This window comes from Elephas maximus, chromosome 1 (genome assembly GCF_024166365.1).
Source record: "Elephas maximus indicus isolate mEleMax1 chromosome 1, mEleMax1 primary haplotype, whole genome shotgun sequence".
Taxonomy (NCBI): Eukaryota; Metazoa; Chordata; class Mammalia; order Proboscidea; family Elephantidae; genus Elephas; species Elephas maximus.
The window spans coordinates 196,207,187-196,226,686 of record NC_064819.1 but is presented as its reverse complement, the minus strand read 5'-3'; the positions used below and the strand labels follow the sequence as shown (position 1 = coordinate 196,226,686).

The 19,500-nt window shown below is 35.9% G+C and overlaps 1 protein-coding gene across 5 annotated transcripts in view; it reads left to right on the top strand.

Moving 5' to 3' along the window:
- The window catches only part of PTPRK (protein tyrosine phosphatase receptor type K), a 694,658-nt gene extending 677,657 nt beyond the window's left edge, over positions 1–17,001 (top strand). For 3 of the 5 annotated variants that reach the window (XM_049901556.1, XM_049901470.1, XM_049901252.1), the window contains exons 26-30: positions 3,858–3,989; positions 4,124–4,249; positions 10,210–10,373; positions 10,922–11,057; positions 15,507–15,938. In XM_049901556.1, the coding sequence (XP_049757513.1) occupies positions 3,858–3,989; positions 4,124–4,249; positions 10,210–10,373; positions 10,922–11,057; positions 15,507–15,560 (612 nt within the window). In that variant the 3' untranslated portion in view covers positions 15,561–15,938. The other 2 variants (XM_049901316.1, XM_049901385.1) reach the window with 2 other exon arrangements.
- The last annotated feature ends 2,499 nt before the right edge of the window (positions 17,002–19,500 follow it).

Genomic DNA, 19,500 nt, shown 5'->3' with positions numbered 1-19,500 from the left:
TTTCTTTTTGTTCAAGTAGTAGGGATAATTCTTTGATTTTGGTCCTTTCTTCTTTTTGTATGTGTGCATTGCTTGATATAAATTGACTTCTGAGCGCTGCTTTCTCTGTGTCCCAAAGGTTCTGATAGGAAGTATTTTCATTCTCATTGGATTCTATGAATTTCTTTATTCCATCTTTGATGTCTTCTATAATCCATTTGTTTTTGAGAAGGGTGTTGTTCAGTTTCCAAGTGTTTGATTTCTTTTCCCTGCTTTTTCTGTTATTGATTTCTACTTTTATGGCCTTATCGTCAGAGAAGATGCTTTGTAACACTTTTATGTTTTGGATTCTGTTAGGGCTTTCTTTATGACCTAATATGTGGTCTATTCTAGAGAATGTTCCATGTGCATTGGAAAAGAAGGTATACTTGGCTGCTATCAGGTGGAGTGTTCTGTATATGTTTGTGAGGACAAGTTGTTTGATTGTGGCATTTAGATCTTCCGTGTCTTTATTGAGCTTCTTTTTGGATGTTCTGTCCTTCACCTAAAGTGGTGTGTTGAAGTCTCCTACTATAATTGTAGTGCTGCCTATCTCACTTTTCAGTGCTGTTAAAGTTTGTTTTATGTACCTTACAGCCCTGTCATTGGGTGCATAAATATTTAATATGGTTATATCCTCCTGGTATATTGTCCCTTTAATCATTATATAGTGTCCTTCTTTATCCTTTGTGGTGGATTTAACTTTAAAGTCTATTTTGTCAGAAATTAATATTGCTACTCCTGATCTTTTTTGATTGTTGTTTGCTGGATATATTTTTTTCCATCCTTTGAGTTTTAGTTTGTTTGTGTCTCTAAGTCTAAGGTGTGTATCTCATAGGCAGCATTTAGATGGATTGTGTTTTGTTTTGTTTTGTTTTGTTTATCCATTCTGCCCCTCTCTGTCTCTTTATTGGTGCTTTTAGTCCATTTACATTCAGCGTAATTATGGATAGGTATGAGTTTTTGATGTCCTTTTTTGTGTGTTGATAGCTTCTTTTTCCCACTTAATTTTTTGTGCTGAGTACTTTATATATTCACTTTTCCTCTTATTTGTTGTTCATTTTGTTTCTGCTAAGTCTCTATTTTTTTCTTGTAGTTTATTCTGATGAGTAGAATAGTTAGTCTTCTTTGTGGTTACCTTAATATTTACCCCTATTTTTCTAAGTTTAAACCTAACTTTTATTTCTTTATATCGCCCTGTCTTCCTCTCCATCTTCCTCTCCATATGAAAGATCTATGACTATATTTCTTAGTCCCTCTTTATTGTTTTAATGTTGTCTTCTTTTACATAATGACATCACTGTTTCCCTGTTTTGAGCATTTTTTTATCATGATTTATTTTCGTCATTTCTCTATCTGGGTTGACATCTGATTGCTCTGTCCAGTGTTCTTGTCTTGAGTTGACACAAAGAAAGGTATTGATGCCTTTGAATGTTTTGTCTTTGGCATCTCTGTCACATTTATCTCAATTTCCAGATTACCTTTTCAATATAAACACTGGACCTTTTATTCTACTTGCTCCTACTCTCTGTGACTCGACAAAGATAAATTTTATAGTTGAAACTTTTCTGTGGTTTTAATAGTGTGGTTGGGCCTTCAGAGAGTAATGGTTGGTTTGGGTTTCAGGAATAGGACTGGACTCTTCCCCCTCTCCCTACCTCAACCCCATTGTTAGTGTTACACACCCTTTTACCCTGCCTATTATGAAGAATTAGGAGGTAAGGCCAAGGATTCTATGATTTCAAAGCCTTAGATGTGCTTCTGCGTTTAATAAGGAAAACAAATAGGAACTCTTCAGTCTTCTCCCCTACCATCACCTCCTCATTCACCTCTCTTCTCTGTGACTCAAAAAATGAATAGTTATCAGTCTGCTTTGCCTTACTTCCCATTTAGTAGATCAGACATTTAGTTGGGAGAAAGCTTACTTCTTTCATCTGATCCTTTCTCATGCCCTTCATACCATTCTTAGGAGGTATTTACCGCAGATGCAGGCGTAACTTAGTAAGGTCTTGGTCAGTTAAAAGTAGCCAGGTGAATTACCATCTACTTAGATTTATCTCAGAGTCTTTTAGAATGGAATACTATGGTTAACATGTCCCAGTGAAATCCAAGGATCAGCTTCTACACTGATGTTAAGACACCTGTATGATACTAATGATTTAGGAGAGCACAAAAAAAATTTTTTATCAACATTGAGGAAATCTATCCCAGGCATCTTTTTTTTTTTTTTTTTTTTTTAACAAATCATTGGTTTATATCACTACATACATCGTCAGTCTGTAGAATAACAGATTGCCCTGGCCAGATGGGTTGAGGTTGAACAAGGCTATGCTCTGCTTTCTTGTTTTAGCTCTCATACTGTAAACAAGTGTCCTTTTTGTAGTCTGTTTAGCTCTACATTTTGTGTGTGTGTATGTGTGCTTTCTGTCGGTGATTTCACTGTTTAAAGTGGCCCCCAAGCATAGTGCTGAGGTGCTATCTAGTGTTCCTAAGCACAAGAAGGCTGCAATGTGTTTTAGGAAGAAAATACTTAAGTTAGATAAGCTTTGTGCATGAATTGTAGTGCAATTAGCAATGAGTTTGATGTTAATAAATCAGCAATATATATTAAATAAAGCATCTTTAAACAGAAACGCACAAAACAAGGTTATATGTTGATCAGTAATGAAACTGTTATAACTAGAAGCTCACTGGAATCTAACCCTATATTTCACCTGAGAGAAATGGTTCAATATTTGGAAATTCAGTGTTTGCAACAGCTTTAGAGCATGACTACTGTGTATAACAAGAATTGACAGTATACATAACAGTCAGTAGATAGATTTTTAAAAACCCCCAAGATGCAGACCCCAAATTCTCATAAAAAGACCAGACTTAATCGTCTGACTGAGACTAGAAGAATCCCAAGCCAAGAACCATTCCCTAAGACAACTCATCAGACTTGGAAAGGACTGGACAATGGGTTGGAGAGAGATGCTGATGAAGAGTGAGCTACTTGTATCAGGTGGACACTTGAAACTGTGTTGGCATCTTCTGTCCAGAGGGGAGATGGGAGGGTAAAGAGGGTTAGAAACTGGCAAAATGGTCACGAAAAGACAGATTGAAAGGAGGGAGCGGGCCGACTTATTAGGGGGAGAGTAAATGGGAATATGTAGTAAGGTGTATATAAGCTTAGATATGACAGACTGACTTGATTTGTAAACTCTCACTTAAAGCACAATAAAAATTATTAAAAAAAAAAAAAAAAACCCAAACCTATTGCCGTCGAGTTGATTCCGACTCAGAGTAGCCTTATAGGACAGAGCAGAACTGCCCTGTAGGGTTTCCAAGGAGCACCTGGTGATTCAAACTGCCAGTCTTTTGATTGACAGCCATAGCTCTTAACCACTACACCACCAGGGTTTCCAGTAGATAGCTACACAAACACACACACACTAGGAAATGAGCTTACTTTGCCTTCAGCCTCACTGACAGTGATTACTTTTGGAAAACTGAAACAGCCCAAGAGGTACCTCATGGAGGTCCTTAACCTCAAGAAGTTCTTTAGTTCCTTCTTCTTTTTTTTTGGTCCTGTGTTTATTTTTCTCAGCAAAGTAAACATTCAGTTCCTGATTTTAGACTTGTTGCCAAGGCAGATCAAAGTCTTACCCTCAAACTAACTAATTACTAATTCTAGAATATTCCAGTAGTCCGTATCTATTATCCCATGGCTTAAACAGCAATCCAATTCAATCTCTATTTGAAGCTGTTAGGTCTTATTAGTATATTGAATCTGCTTTTACAATTGATCGTGCATTTCAAGTCTCTTATGTTTCTCCATTTACCTTGTTATTTCACAGAGCTACAGGCAGCCAGCTGCTTTCATCGTCACACAATACCCTCTGCCAAATACTGTGAAAGACTTCTGGAGATTAGTGTATGATTATGGCTGTACGTCCATTGTGATGTTAAATGAAGTCGACTTGTCCCAGGTTAATGCCTATGAGCTGCTTTTGTGTACTTGTACACACTTAGTAGTAGTAAAATGCTAAAATCTGTACTTTACTACCCTAATTAGAAAAAATAACTCCAATTTTCTTTTTCTTTCAAAACATTCATCTTCTAGGGCTGCCCTCAGTATTGGCCTGAAGAAGGGACGCTGCGATATGGCCCTATCCAAGTGGAATGTATGTCTTGTTCAATGGATTGTGATGTGATCAACCGGATTTTTAGGATATGCAACCTAACAAGAGTAAGTCATTGCTTAATCATTCTAACTGAGCTGATACAGGAGTTAAAATTATGACCAGGATGGGGTATAATTATATTCAGATAACAGAGAGAACAGTAATAATAAGTACCACATAGTCAATTCCAAAGCCAGTAATCTCTTACACCTTAGAACTAGAATGAAATATGCATTCTAAAAGCAGGAATGCAGGTATGCTGGGAGCTAGGTTCTCTCGTGAGTTGCTAGACTAACTTATTCCTACTGGAAATCTAGATTCAGATGCACTGATTCAATTTAGTTTGATTGTCTGTGCCTGGCCCCTGAGCATATGTAGATTTATCTCAAGAATGACTGAATGTTTTATTAGTATTGACATCCGGCCCAGAAAAGGCTTCGGATTGAAAAATTATATAATAATAACATCAACAACAGAGAAACTTTACGTCAGGAGGAAGGGATATGTTGGAACAGAAGGACCCTTGTAGAAGGGCTCCATATAAGAAAATGACCTATGCATGCAGATAGAGGTAAATCACAGCTGTCATCAATTCTGCTTCTACCTACAATTTCATACTTCTAAATGTCCCAAGAATATTGAATATACCATGGACTGCCAAAAGAACAAGCAAATCTCTTTTGGAAGAAGTACAGCCGAATGCTCATTAGAAGCAAGAAAGGCAAGACTTCGTCTCAAATACTTTGGACATATTATCAGAAGGGACCAGTAGACAGTGAGTGAAAAAGAGGAAGACCCTCAGTGATATGGATTGACACACTGGCTGCAACAATGGGACCAAGTATAACAACAATTGTGAGGATGGCACAGGACTGGGCAGTATTTCATTCAGTTGTACGTAGGGTCACTATGAGCTGGAACCAACTCTACAACATCTTACAACAGCAATAAATACCCCAACATCTGACTTTGCCCAGCTCTGAAGGTGGAACCAGTGCTGCTACTGCTGTGCCTTTTACCAGGAGCAAAGTAGCAACTATGTCCTTCAGGAGGCCGTTCCCTGACTTTTCGTGTGCTTTTTATTAAATGGCAAATTAAATTTAAGGACTCTCTCTAAAAAAAAAAAAAAAAGTACTAATAACTCTTTAGATTATGAAATCAAATACTAAGCAAAATTTGAAAAGAAAACATTAGTAACTTCCATGAAATTACACTGTTTTTAAAAAGAAAAAATGCTCTGTTTTTTACAGTACCAGCTCTATGTTTGTATATTATTTAGGTATGTGATTAGGATTGTCATATTTCAGTGTTTTTCATCAAAATGGCTCTATGTGTGTCTGGTTAATAAGTCTATAAGTATATAACTTATAAGCAGAGGATAAAATCATATCCAATTCTATTGCTCATTTCAGTGGAGAAAAAAGGAATAGCTTCAGTCATGTCATAATATTCTTCCATATCTTAGATGTTAATTTAAATGGAATCTCATTATGTTTGCACATCTGTTACATTATGGTTCTAGTAATATTTTAGATGAGAAATCATAGCTGCTGAACTAAGAAAGTAGGATCTGTCTATTGTGCTGTTTATATGAAAAAAAATTCTAGGAACTGAAGTCTGTATTACATTTATTTTGTCAACATTTTATTTACTTATTTATTTAATTTTATTTTATTTCCCCTGTATTTGGTGTGGAAACCTGGTGGCGTAGTGGTTAAGTGCTACAGCTGGTAACCAAAGTGTCAGCAGTTCGAATCCACCAGGCACTCCTTGGAAACTCTATGGAACAGTTCTACTCTATCCTATAGGGTCGCTATGAGTCAGAATTGATTTGACGGCACTAGGTTTGGCTTTTTGGTTGGTATATTTGGTGTACTAGTACTAGTCCCTGTTACTGCATGATTTTTTTTTTTTTTTTTATGTCTGCAGTCTCGCTGATTTGACATCTTTCATTCATCAAATATGTAGTGTACACCAATGACAAGATGGGTATTGTACTGGGTAGCTTAGCCAGGTAATCAAAAAGACTTCTTTGGCCAGTGATGTTTAAGCTAAAATCTAAAGAATTGGTAGGAGTTATCTGGGTGTATAGTAACTAACTGTCCTGGTTTGCTCAGGACAGAGAGGTTTCCTCGGATACACATATGTCAGTGCTAAAACCAGAAAAATTCTGAGGAAGCTGAGATAAGGTAGTCACTGTAATTGAGAATGAGAAGAACAAGGAAGAAGGAAGCATTCAAGACAAAGGGAACAACATGGACAAAGTCCCTGAGGTGGAAATGAACATGGCATGATCGATGGATTTAAAAAAGGTGAACATGTTAGAACATTTAGATAAAAGAACAATAAGGGAATAGAGGAATTGAACAATACTGTAAACCAACTAGACCTAACAGATATATATAGAACATTCCATCCAACAATAGAATATACATTCTTCTCCAGTACACATGAATCATTCTCCAGAATAGGCCATATGTTAGGTCACAAGACAAATCTCAGTAAATATACAAAGATTGAAATTGTACAAGGCATCTTCTCCAACCACAATGGAATGAAACTAGAAATCAATAATAGAAATATAACTGGAAATTTCACAAATATATGAAAATTAAATAACACACTATTAAACAACGAATGGGTCAAAGAAGAAATAAATACAGAAATTAGGAAACAACTTAAGCTAATGAAAGTGCGGCATATTGAAACTTATGGAATGCAGTAAAGGCAATATTCACAGGGAAATTTATAGCTGAAAACTCCATTAAAAAAGAGGAATGATCTAATCAATAGCCTTACTTTACACCTTGAGAAATTACAAAAAGAAGAGCAAATGAAGCCCAAAGCTACCAAAAGGAAAGAAATAATAAAGATTAGAGTGGAGATGAATGTAATAGAGAATAAGAGCAAGAGAGAGAGAATCAATAAACCCAGAAGTTGGTTTTGTCAAAAAATAAACCTTTTTCTAGAATGACAAGTCAAAAAGAGAAGAGATATAAATAACTAAAATCAGAAATGAAAGTGGGGACATTACTACCAACCCTACAGAAACAAAAAAAGGGATTGTAACAGAGTGCTATGAACAGTTGTATACCAACAAACTAGATAACCTAGATGAAATGGACAAATTTTGAGAAACACACAAAATATCTAAATTGACTCAAGAAAAATTGAAAATGTCGACAGACCTATAACAAGTAAAGCAATCAACAATCAAAAATCTTTCAACAAAGAAAAGTCTAGGACCAGATGGCTTCATTGGAGAATGTTACTAAATATTTAACAAATTAACACCAATCCTTTTCAAAGCCTTGCAAAAAATAGAAGATGAGGGAACACTTTCTAACTCATTCTATGAGGCCAATATTACCCTAATACGAAATCCAGATAAAGACATCATAAGAAAAGAAAGCTATAGACCAATATTCCTTATGAATATAATACAAAAATCCTGAACAAAATACTAGCAAAGTAAATCCAAGAGCACATTACAAGGATTATACACCACCATGATTAAGTGGAATTTATCCCAGGAATTCAAGTGTGGTTCCACATCAGAAAATTAATGTAATATACCACATTAATAAAACTAAGGAAAAGAACCATATGGTCATCTCTATTGATGGAATAAAGGCATTTGGCAAAATCCAGCACCGTTTCATGATAAAAAACAATCAGCAAACTAAGAATAGAAGGGAAATTCCTCAACACGATAAAAGACATTATGAAAAACTTATAGCAAACATCATACTCAACGGGGTAAGACTGAGAGCTTTCCCTCTAAGATCAGGAACAGGACAAGGAAGCCTGCTTCCACCACTGCTGTTCAGCATTGTACTGGAAGTTTTAGCCAGAACACTTAGAAAAAAAAAAAGAAATAAAAAACACCCAAATCAGAAAGGTAGAACTAAAGCTGTTTTCTATTAATAAATGATATGATCCTATATGTAGAAAATCCCAGTGAATTCACGAGGAAGCTAGTAGAGCTAATAAATGCATTCAGCAGAGTTGCAGAGTACAAGATCAACACACACAAAAACAGTTGTTTTTATATGCCAGCAATGAACAATCTGAAAAGGAAATTAACAAAATAATTCCATTTACAATAACATCTAAAAGAATAAATATCTAAGACTAAATTTAAGGAGATGAAAGACTTGTACACTGAAAACTATAAAACATTGCTGAAAAAAATTAAAGAAGACCTAAATAATTGGACCCCATGTTCATGAATTGAAAGAGTTAACATTTTAGGATGGGTCCATATGAAAATCAACTCAAGATGAGGCAGTGATCTAAATGTAAGAACTAAAACCTAAAACTCTTAGAAGAAAACAGGGGTGGCACTCAGAACCTTCTTTTTGACAATGGATTCTTAGGTATGACATTACAAGTATAAGCAAAAAAAGAAAAAATACATCAGTTGGACTCCCTCAAAATTAAAATAAAAAACAAACAAAACTCTGTGTCAAAGGACTTTATCAAGAAAATGAAGAGACAGCCTACAGATTGGGAGAAAATTTGGGGGAACCATATATCCAGGAAGTGTTTAATGTCCAGAATATATAAAGAACACCCACAACTCAACAACATAAAAACAACTGAATTAAAAATGGGCAAAGTAGCTGAATAGACATTTCTCCAAAAAGACATACAAATGATCGACAAGCACATGAATGATGCTCAACATCATTAGTCATTAAATGAAATACAAATCAAAACCTCAATGAAATACCATTTCACACCCACTGGGATGGCTATCATCAGAAAAATAGGCAAGGATGAGGAGAAATTGGAACCCTCATCCATTGCGGGTGGGAATGTAAAATGGTGCAGCCACTGTGGAAAACATTGGGTGGTTAGTTCCTCAGGAAGTTAATCATAGAACTACCATATGATCCAGATTTCCACTTCTGGGTATACACCCAAAAGACTTGAAAACAGAAACTCAAACAATACTTGTATGACAGTGTTCATTACAGCATTATTTATAATAGTCAAAGGTGGAAACAACTCATGTCTATCAATAGATGAATGGCTAAACAAAATGTGGTATATACATACAATTGAATATTATTTAGCCAGAAAGAGTAGTGTAGTTCTAATACATGCTGCAACAGGGATGAAACTTGAAAACATTATGTTAAGTGAAATGAGCCACAAGAGGACAAATATTGTGTGATCTCACTTGTATGAAATAAATATCTAGTAGAGGCAAGTGCATAGAAACAAAAGTTTATTAGTAGTAGTGGGCCAGGGGCAGGAGGACTAGGGAGTTATTGCTTATGGGGTCCTGAGTTTCTGTTTAGGGTGATGAAAACCTTTTGGAACTAGATAGAGGTGATGGTTACACAGCATGATGAAAGTAATTAATGTCACTGAATTGTACACTTAAAAATGGTTAAGATAGCCAATTTTGTGTTATATAGTTCTTTTTTACCATTTAAATGACACAAATTTGTGTGTGTGTGTGTATGTGTGTCTAGAATGTGAACAACATGTTACATAGTGAAGGGAAAGTTGGGGATGGAGGTGGAGCCAGATCACATGAGAATTTTAAAGTCATAGTAGGGATTTAGATTTCATGCTAAGATAATTTAGAAGCCACAAAAGCGGGGAAATGACAAGATCATATTTATATTTCAAAATAATCATGATGGCTGCAGTAAGAATGGATTAGAAGGAGACAAAAGATTATTCAAGGAAATCAAACAGGAGATGATATCTTAACTCATGTGAAAGATGATTCAGACTTAGAGTGCATTGATGGCAGTGGAGAGGAATAGAGATGGATTTGAAAGTTATTTAGGAAGTACATTCACGGGAACTGATTATTGAATATGGGTTGTGAGGGAGTGGCAGATACAAAGGGTAACGTGTTTCTTGCTCCTGTAACTTACCTCAACTAGACTTAACCCAATGTAAATGTTGCTTATATTCTGGTATAAATTGAGATACGCAATTTTTTTTTTTTTGTAAAAATTGTAGTCCCAACTTACTTATGGAAATTTTTTTGCCTTTACAGCCACAGGAAGGTTATCTGATGGTACAGCAGTTTCAGTACTTAGGGTGGGCTTCTCATCGGGAAGTGCCTGGCTCTAAACGGTCATTCTTGAAACTGATACTCCAGGTGGAAAAATGGCAGGAGGAATGCGAGGAAGGGGAAGGCCGGACGATCATCCACTGCCTGTGAGTATGGCAACTTGGCCTGGCCGTTCGGGGGCCTTGGTGCTCATTTTCTTAGTAGCCTTTGCATTTTTATGGTAAAGAGTATCTGAGTCACATCTTACAGACCTCCATAGTTGTTTTAAAACAGTCTGCTTACCCTACCCAGAAATATAATTAACTACTAATTTTAATTTTTGTATTTTTTAAAAATATGTATTATTATATAGTTTTTATATGATTGAAACTATTCTGAGCACTACTCTGAACCACTTTTATGATTTACAGTTCACAAATATATTGAAATCTCAAGGTATCTAGGTTGCAGCAATGCATGCCTATAGTACATCCGTATGTGTAAACTACCAGGGTGGAGTTAGCTCAAGCTTCCTTCCCGTCTGCCCTGTACACATACACACACATACATGAAGCAAAATAAGGAGGCAGGTGGAAAAGAAAAACAAAAAAAGACAGTTTTTTGTTTTTTGTTTTCACCCCAAACATATAGAATGATGTAGCCTATAGTCACCAAAAGCTGCTATGTAAAATGCCTTTCCTTTCTTTGCTTTCAGAAATGGTGGTGGGCGAAGTGGCATGTTCTGTGCTATAGGCATTGTTGTTGAAATGGTAAAACGGCAAAATGTTGTTGATGTTTTCCATGCAGTAAAGACACTAAGGAATAGCAAGCCAAACATGGTGGAAGCCCCGGTAAGTCATGGAATCTTAGACTTAGAAGGGATTGTAGAGTTTAGTCATGTACCTCCTGGTTGATTTGACTTCAGACATATGTGGGGAATCAGATGTGTAAATGAGCCTTTCTGGGGACTTTCTCACCTAACTAGTGGATTGCTGAATATCTCATTCTACCCATATAAACTTTTAATCGCACATTACATACAACTGCTGATGATAAAGAGAACTATTTTCATTTAATTTGGGAAATTTGTAGATTTTTTTTTCTATTAAAAAAGAAATTTTTTTTTTTCTATTAACAGCCAATAAATATTTGCTACTATAACCATTGGTAAATCGTTCTAAAATAGGAATAGATCCTGCTATCTAGCCTTTATTCTTGTGTATTTTCATGTTTTCTGAGCACATTAAAATAACTGGTAAAGCATTGAACTGAGGAGTACACTCATAGGCTCGATCAGTACTTTAGATACCCAACATTTTTGAAAGATAGCTGAAATTTATTTTAGTCATAATCTGTAATTCCTCATTTTGTGGTCAAATTGTAAATTGGTAAGCTTGCCTCATTGGCAATTTTCAGCTTGTACCTGTTTTGAAATCTGGTGAACCACAGGGGCTATAAAGCAGTTTTCATCTGCTATTAGTAAAAACTAGTGGTTGGAAAGGAAAATGTATAGTCAATAATTAAAATATTTAATAATTTCTTTGATTATTTGATCCTTTATGTGGAAAGGTGGGGGGTGGGAGGAGTGAAGTGGACTGGATCAAGTCAGTACTGTAATAGATCAGAAACCAGAATTAAATACAGTTTATTCTCATTATTTGCAGTAGCTATGGTCAATAAATTGGAGCCTGGCTGTGCAGTGGTTAAGAACTATGGTTGCTAACCAAAAGATAGGCCATTCAAATCCAGCAGCTGCTCCTTGGAAACACTGGGACAGTTCTACTCTGTCCCGTAGGGTTGCTATGTTCAATAAAGTCCTTGCAAATACTAAGTTAGCAAATACCGAACCAGCCTTATTCAACCTCAGCTGGAATATTTTTGCTGCTCTGCGCATGCGCACGTCTGTAAATGTGCCATGGGTATTTTTAGTGAATATGAATTCCTGAATAAGGAATCAGAAATGAGGGATAATGCGGATGGACTGTACCCATAACTAGATATTTTAGAGCTTCATTGTAATTGGGGAAAACCATGTGTGTGGCACACCTGGAGGCGTACCTTTTAAATAGTCTTTTTCCTGAGTCAAAGCAGGGAATTTGTAGAGACCACACCCATGTTTGTGCAGCTCCTAATGTTAGGGTGCTATGTGTAAAAGACCCCACCCTTCTGGAATAGGAATAATGATTCAATTTACTACTGTGCCCTGTTACAGCCCACCATCAAGGAAATGTTTACTCCTAGGTTAGGTTGCTAAAGTACTGACACAGAGGAAATAAGCAGAGGCAGCCACCTCCCCTAGGGAATCAGTCCCAGCTTTATCTTAGCCAACTCTAAGGAGCCCTGGTAGCACAATGGTTAAGCATCTCGACTGCTAACCAAAAGGTTCAGAGGTTCAAATCTGCCCAGCCGCTCTTCTGGACAAAATACCTGGCTATTTGCTCCTGTTAAGATTACAGCCTAGGAAACCCTTGGGGCGGTTCTTCTCTGTTACACTGGGTCACTATGAGTGGAAAATTGACTTGAAGGCACCTAACAACAACAACAAACAACAAAGAATGTTGCTGTAGAGGAGAGTGGTCTTGATCCTGACCTGGTGTAAGCACAGATCTTATTGAACCTGCTCGTTAGATCAGGTTTGCCTGCCTGCTCACTGGGAAAATGCCCTATTAGATAGCTGCCTCTGTAGTAAAGGGAAAAAAAAAGGATGTGTTTATTCATATTGAAAATGATTTTCCATTTCATTACTTTTGTGTAAAGTATGTACAATTTTTTTTTTACCAACCACAACCTCTTTATTCTTTTCTTTTTTTGTTTCTATCGCCGTGATACCTCCAATACATGGGATGCAATATCTTGCTCACTCTGCTTAGTGGCAGGTGCTGACTGATACTTTGAGCATTCTTTATGATTATTTGTAGGATATGGCAGGGAACTCCCTTATTTGCATAATGCTTTCTAAAGTCTCAGTACTCCAGACCACACAATTTATATGATGCTTGAGTTTGCCAGGACTCGTAAAATCAGAACACAGTCCGTGCGTGTTTACAGAGAGATAATAGGCGTAAGTGTGTGGGGGCCCCTGGGGTGAGGATGCCGTATGCAGAGTAACAAAGTTAAACTTCTCTAATACATCTTACTTCTAAAGAGAGAGATTTCTGTGGGTTAAAAACATGTGTGTGGTGGATCAGGCCTGGAGCAGCTGTGTAGTTTACATACTCAAAGAAAAGCGAACCAGAAAAACCAAGACATCATTGTTGCTTGCCCTACATTTATCAAGATGATCAGATAACTAAAATGAGCAATTCAATAAACGTTAAAGCATTTTCACCACTTCCTGCTCATGGATTGCTCACAGAAGAGGTGCAATGCTTCCTGAGGCAAAATTTGAAGAGTTAGGTTTATACCGTTTCACTTTTATGAGTGACAACAGACTTCTACCCCTTCTCCAAATTCCCGCTATGCCATGCCATTCTTCTGTAGTTTATTTCCGTTATCTGGACAAGATGACGTTGGTTGCAGCTGGGGTGCTGGCAGAGGAAATCGAGAAAGGGGGATGGATTTGAGGGATTTTAAAGGAAGAACTCTCAGGTCTTTCTTACAGATTGAATGGGTAGTGGTTATGTCTTTAAGCTCCTCGCTGTTTTAAGATTTCTTATGTGAACTTTGCCTCCATCTCTAAGATCGAGCCTTCTTAAAACCATCAGGGGGCCCACTCCTAGCTTCAGAATTCAACTCTTGACATCCAGATCTAACCCGGGTTCTCCACTTTTACTTAAAAAGGAAAAAAAGGTGGGGGGCTAAACTCTGGCATTCTAAAAAAAAAAAAAAATAGCTGCTATTTTCCTTTATATTCATGTCCCATGAATTCCAACTAAACACACCACCCTCTAATTTGTGTTTAAAATTTGTGTTTAGTCACAGTTAATGATTAGTTTAGTGTGCTGTTGAGTTGAACTGACAAGTTTGCTAAGAAAATTTAGAGCGTAAACAAAATTGCTAGAGACCGATGTAAGAGACTTAACTGTTACAGGCAATTTTTGGTTCTTCAGATGCACTTACCACAGTGGTAGGCTAATTTAAATCACACCTACTTGATAATTAGGGTGGGACTAATAAAGAACTCTCAGAAAGTTCTTATTACCCTAGTTTATTGCTGGAGACACCTGGAAGCTCTCTTTAAATAATCTGCCTTTTAAATTATTCTCCAATTCAGCATGCGTTTTACCCACTTTGACTGCATTACAGAATTTTTTTTTTTTTTTTTTTTTTACATTACAGAGTTTTTTTTAATGAGTTACATACTGTAAGTCATAATTTGGAATACAGTCTCTGAATTTTCTAAATTCTTTATAATGGAGTAACACAGAGATGGACTTAGAGGGAAAGTGGTTAAAACACGCAAATTTTATTGCCAGCCAAGTTGCCTTAAATTTATAAAGGCAGCAGAAATAAATGTTCAGGTATAAAAAGCCTCAGAAAATTTAAGAACCATTAGCCACCCTTGAAAAATTTACTTAAATACTCCGATGAATCAAAAATTGTAAAAAATAATGAATTTAAAATTGAGAAATGACAGATAAAAATGGATTTTTTTTAATCCTGAAGGAATAATCTGAAATGCGGAGAAGAATGTTTGCACATGTTCCTTGTAGCATTATTTATAACAGAAAAAAGAAAAAAGGTAACTTGACGGTCAAACGCTCCATATGTTAGATTTTTATGTAGTATCAAAATTGTGTTAAAAGAGATGTTTAATAATATGGAAAAAGACTCAAAATGTTAAGCAAAGAAAGGAAAATATAAAATTAATCCTGAAATATACATATATAATTATATATTTTAAAAAAATATTTACTCCAAAATAATTACTGCCATATTTCAACCTTCATTAAAAAAATGGAAGCAAAATAAGGTAGGACTTTAACAGCAATTGCTTATGATAATAGAATTATATATAGAAATACTTTTTTTGTTTTCTTGTATTTTTATATGCTGGGAAATTTTTCTATAATAATCAGATATTACTAGCATAATCAAATAAGAATTGTAGAGATGTGAAACAAAGTTTGATAGAAAAAATTAGTCAAAGATAGCATATCTTTTTACTTCACGTTTCTTTCTTAACCCAGGATCATTTAGACTCACATGTAAACCCTGTACACCCAGATATTAAAATCATATATAGAAAAAAATGTAATTCTTAAATACTCTAAATCGTTGAGTGTTTATTTGATAGCTATTATTTTTATTACCTTTTTTTTTTTTAACTTTTCTCAACCCTTTTGTTTAACGTCTTTCAGGAGCAGTACCGTTTCTGCTATGATGTAGCTTTGGAGTACCTGGAATCGTCTTAGTTGGGTGAGACTTTTAAAAGTACATCCAAACAGAAGCCTGTCCGTCTGTTGAGCCAGCAATTGTTGTACCTATTACACCTGTGCAGAAAGATTTTAATGTGGGGGGTGGGGGACTTTTACATTCAAGAAGTAAAAGTATTTTTCTTATGAAGTTGTGTATCTTAATAAAAAGGACTGAATTAGTTTCTATTACTGTGTTACAGCATCAACATTTCGTGCCACGTAAGTTATATTTAATAAGAACCAGATTGAAAAAACCTGGTCAAATGAGAACTTAGCTGTGTTTGTATAGTGAATATGCAGCCTTTTCTCTCCTGGTTTCAGTAGAGCAACCACCACTTGTTGCATGAATTAATACTTCCTATGTGACATTTTTCTCCCTTTTTTAGATAAAGGATGTTAAATCTTAACGGAAGAGGAAAAGAAAAGCCGTGGAAATTCATAGTATATTTCATTTTTTAATATGTTTCAAGTGTAACAGATCTCTATATAAATATATATAACTGTCTTATTTTCTTTTAATGTGCAATGATGGCTGGATCATTTAAAGTTCTTTTTAGAAAATAACATAAGCCAAAGACTCAAGTGTAAATATGTCTATATGAAGAAAGCACATTATATTTATTGGTTACTCACATTCCTTTTTGATGGTTAAAATACTACTACCACAGAATCATTTTTTTTTCCCCCAAGAAAGCTTTTTCTTTAGCTAAAATCAATTGTAAATGATTTTTGTAGATTATTTTTTTGTATGTTTTAGTGTATGTAGAGGGCAAGCTTTCTCTTCATAAACCAGGAAGCAGTGTCCTTTATAGTGATTCTCTTGTGTACATACTTGTGAATTAAATTTATGTAAAACACCTTGGCAATTGGGTCTTTTAATAGAGGACCAAATTAAAACATTGGCTGAAGATGTTTAATTTTTTCAGTTTCATTAGGTGAATAATGGTTTGGTGATCACATATGAGAAATGCACACATTCAAAGGCCTTGCTGATAACTGAACTGCACAATGTTGAACATAGCCTTTAGGCATCATTTAAACTTTAAAGGAATCAATATTTTCAACCTGTAGCCAAGCACTGGTCAAGAAAACAAGACGGCAACATTTATGCTTTCAGGGTCAAGTTTTAGCAAACTGTTAACTGTCAAGGTGATAAAACATTTCTTTTGATGTTTACATGCACAAGCTTTGGGTTCCGACCATCAGAAGTGTGAATAAATCAATGCCAGATTCCTGTTTTGTGCATTGCCATGGGATTCCCAAGTGAACCTTTCTAAATGTGGTCTTGTTCACATGCTCCATGTAGCTGTAACTTCACATCATCAGCTTGCAGTTTGTTATTGACTAAAGCATTCCAGTATCCTCTTTCTAGATTGCCAGTACATGACATGGTGCTTATAAAGATTTAATTAAAGTAGGAGTGAAATAAAATTTTTATAATTACAATAACTATTGTTTGCACATTATCTTCTGTTCTTAATTTTCCCCAGTAGATAGGCTATTTCTGTATCCATTGACAGGACCCTGGGTGGTGCAGACGGTTTTCACTTGGCTGCTAACCAAATGGTTGGCAGTCAAACCCACCCACTGATGCTGTGGAAGAAAGCCTTGGCAATCTGTTTCCATAAAGATTACAGCCAAGAAAACTCTATGGGACTCAGCTCTACTCTATAACACATGGGGCCCCATGAGTCAGAATTGATTCAGTAACAACAGGTTTTTGTTTTTTTTTTTTTTTACTCATTGACATAAGTAGATCACAGAAATTCTATTAAAAGCAAAATAAAGGTCCATATTAGTTTCTATCATATTTTTCTTTAAATTGAATGTCATAAGGTCCAGGTAATGAAGGGGAAAGATGGACTGATATCAATTTATTTTTTTCTTTTTGCCTTTCTTTGTCTCCATTCCACTTGTCCTTTTACGTAATATGCATTTCCTTACTTCTTCCGTAATAACAAAGTTGGCAAATGGTAATTATTATCTTGTTTTACAGATGATGAAACTGAAGCTAATGAGAAGGAAAATGATTTTTCAACAGATTAAATCCGAGTCTGACTTAGCACCTCACTCTTCCACTAAATATACTGCTCCCCTGTTGATATGACAAAGAAAATTTGGCACTTCATTCTTATAGTTCCTCGTTAATTGGTTTCCTCATAAAGTTTTATCATTATGGGCATCACAACTCCCTTTTGCTATTTACATTATTAGAACATTTGCAACTTTCATTAGTAAGAATTCAGATAAAAGTACTTTCTCTTTTTCTAGAAAGGCGTGGAGGCATTTAACAAACAGCCCACAGGAATTCACCCAAAGTTACCCAAGATTTCTTTACCCAGTAATGTTCATGGTGTTGATCTTGTGGAGGATTTTGCTTTGCTTTATGACCTAATTTCATTTCTACTCATATGCTTGCATACACACCACCAAAATCGCCACACATACAGCTGTCTGGAGGTCCATGTGGCCTCCAAAATTCAAGCAGAGCCAGAGGAATGCTCTTTCGCTCACACTCTCTCTCTCTTTCTTTCTCTGACAGGAAATAAAAATGGCATGTTTGCTGTATTTGGGCACCACAGAAGCCAATTCTCAGGAGACAGTGCAGTAGGGGTGGTACCTAAGTGTTTTTCTCAAAACCCACATTCAGAAAGTCATATTTTATAGCCCTGTGGAGCTTCTTGTCATAGTTCTGTGCGTGGTCATATCCCACCTTGCTCTGTCCTGAGCAGATGTCCTAGCAGAGTTCAAAAAGTAGTCATGCCTTTCATAGTTGAGGGCCTCCTGCCCCTGTAAAGTTATCCCTTAAGTGGCTATCATAAAGTTAAAATTTGTAGATTCCTCTCCTACATACAATCAGTAGGGAAATGTTGGAAGTATTTAGGCTAGAGATACACACTGAGCTGGGAATTTATGAGTTTTAACCAAGTACTCTTGAAAATACATGTTAGCTGTCTGAGCTGCCTAGAGTTTTTCTAATAGTCTTTGGATAAAGGAAAGGTCTTACCTCTACAATAATGTGCTGATGTGCTCATTCAACATTCACCTTACTGAGAATCTCTTGGGTTCCAGGCACTCATGTAATAAGTTTGGAAGTTGGACATCAGCAGCTGCTCGTGCTCAAATCTGCTCTATTTCCAGAAAACCGTGTAAATAAAGAAGTTCCTGGCATCTGAAAAATTTACTGAACATCAAAAAAATTAATATGCAGGACAGAAATGACTGTCTGTAGCTTAACTGGAAATACAAGATAGTTTACTAGCTTTGGAAGAATGCCTTTGAAATTTGCCTTACTTTCACAGAGGAATGACCATTGTGTATTTACACCTAATTCTATGCCCTTCAGTAACCTTTTTTTTTTTTCCCCGTAACAAAATAGCCTGAAATCAAGATTCTATCCTATATCCCACTGGTAGAGTGTTGGTGACTTTTACCCTATAAAACACTCCTATTTGCAAAAACTTCACAGCCTTTTTATACTCATCTCAGTGTTTTAGCAAACACCACTATTTAATGTAGGCGCAATATATTTTATTCACCACTCTCCTAAGTGAAGATAGAAGACAGCTGGCTGTGTATCCCTTAATAATTTCTACTTGAAACTTATTTGAAAAGTATCCCCACAGCTTAGAGAGGCTTGGGATGGGAGAGATATTATCTGAATTTTTTCACAACTCTGGTCTATTCAAGCAGTCTGCAGAGTATTATAATATTATTTTAGGAAAAGCTCTGTCTTGGGATCTACTTTAAGTAAGTTACAAGTGGCTGCAAGAATATAAATTGTCCAAAAATCAATGGAAATGTGGTAGATATAACACTATTGAACTCCCAGCTCCCTCCAAAGTGAGTCGAAATTATAACCTGGAAGATAACAAACACCAGAGAGACACTGTTGTTATCGAATCCCAAAAGACCAATGGAGGGATTTCTAAACCAT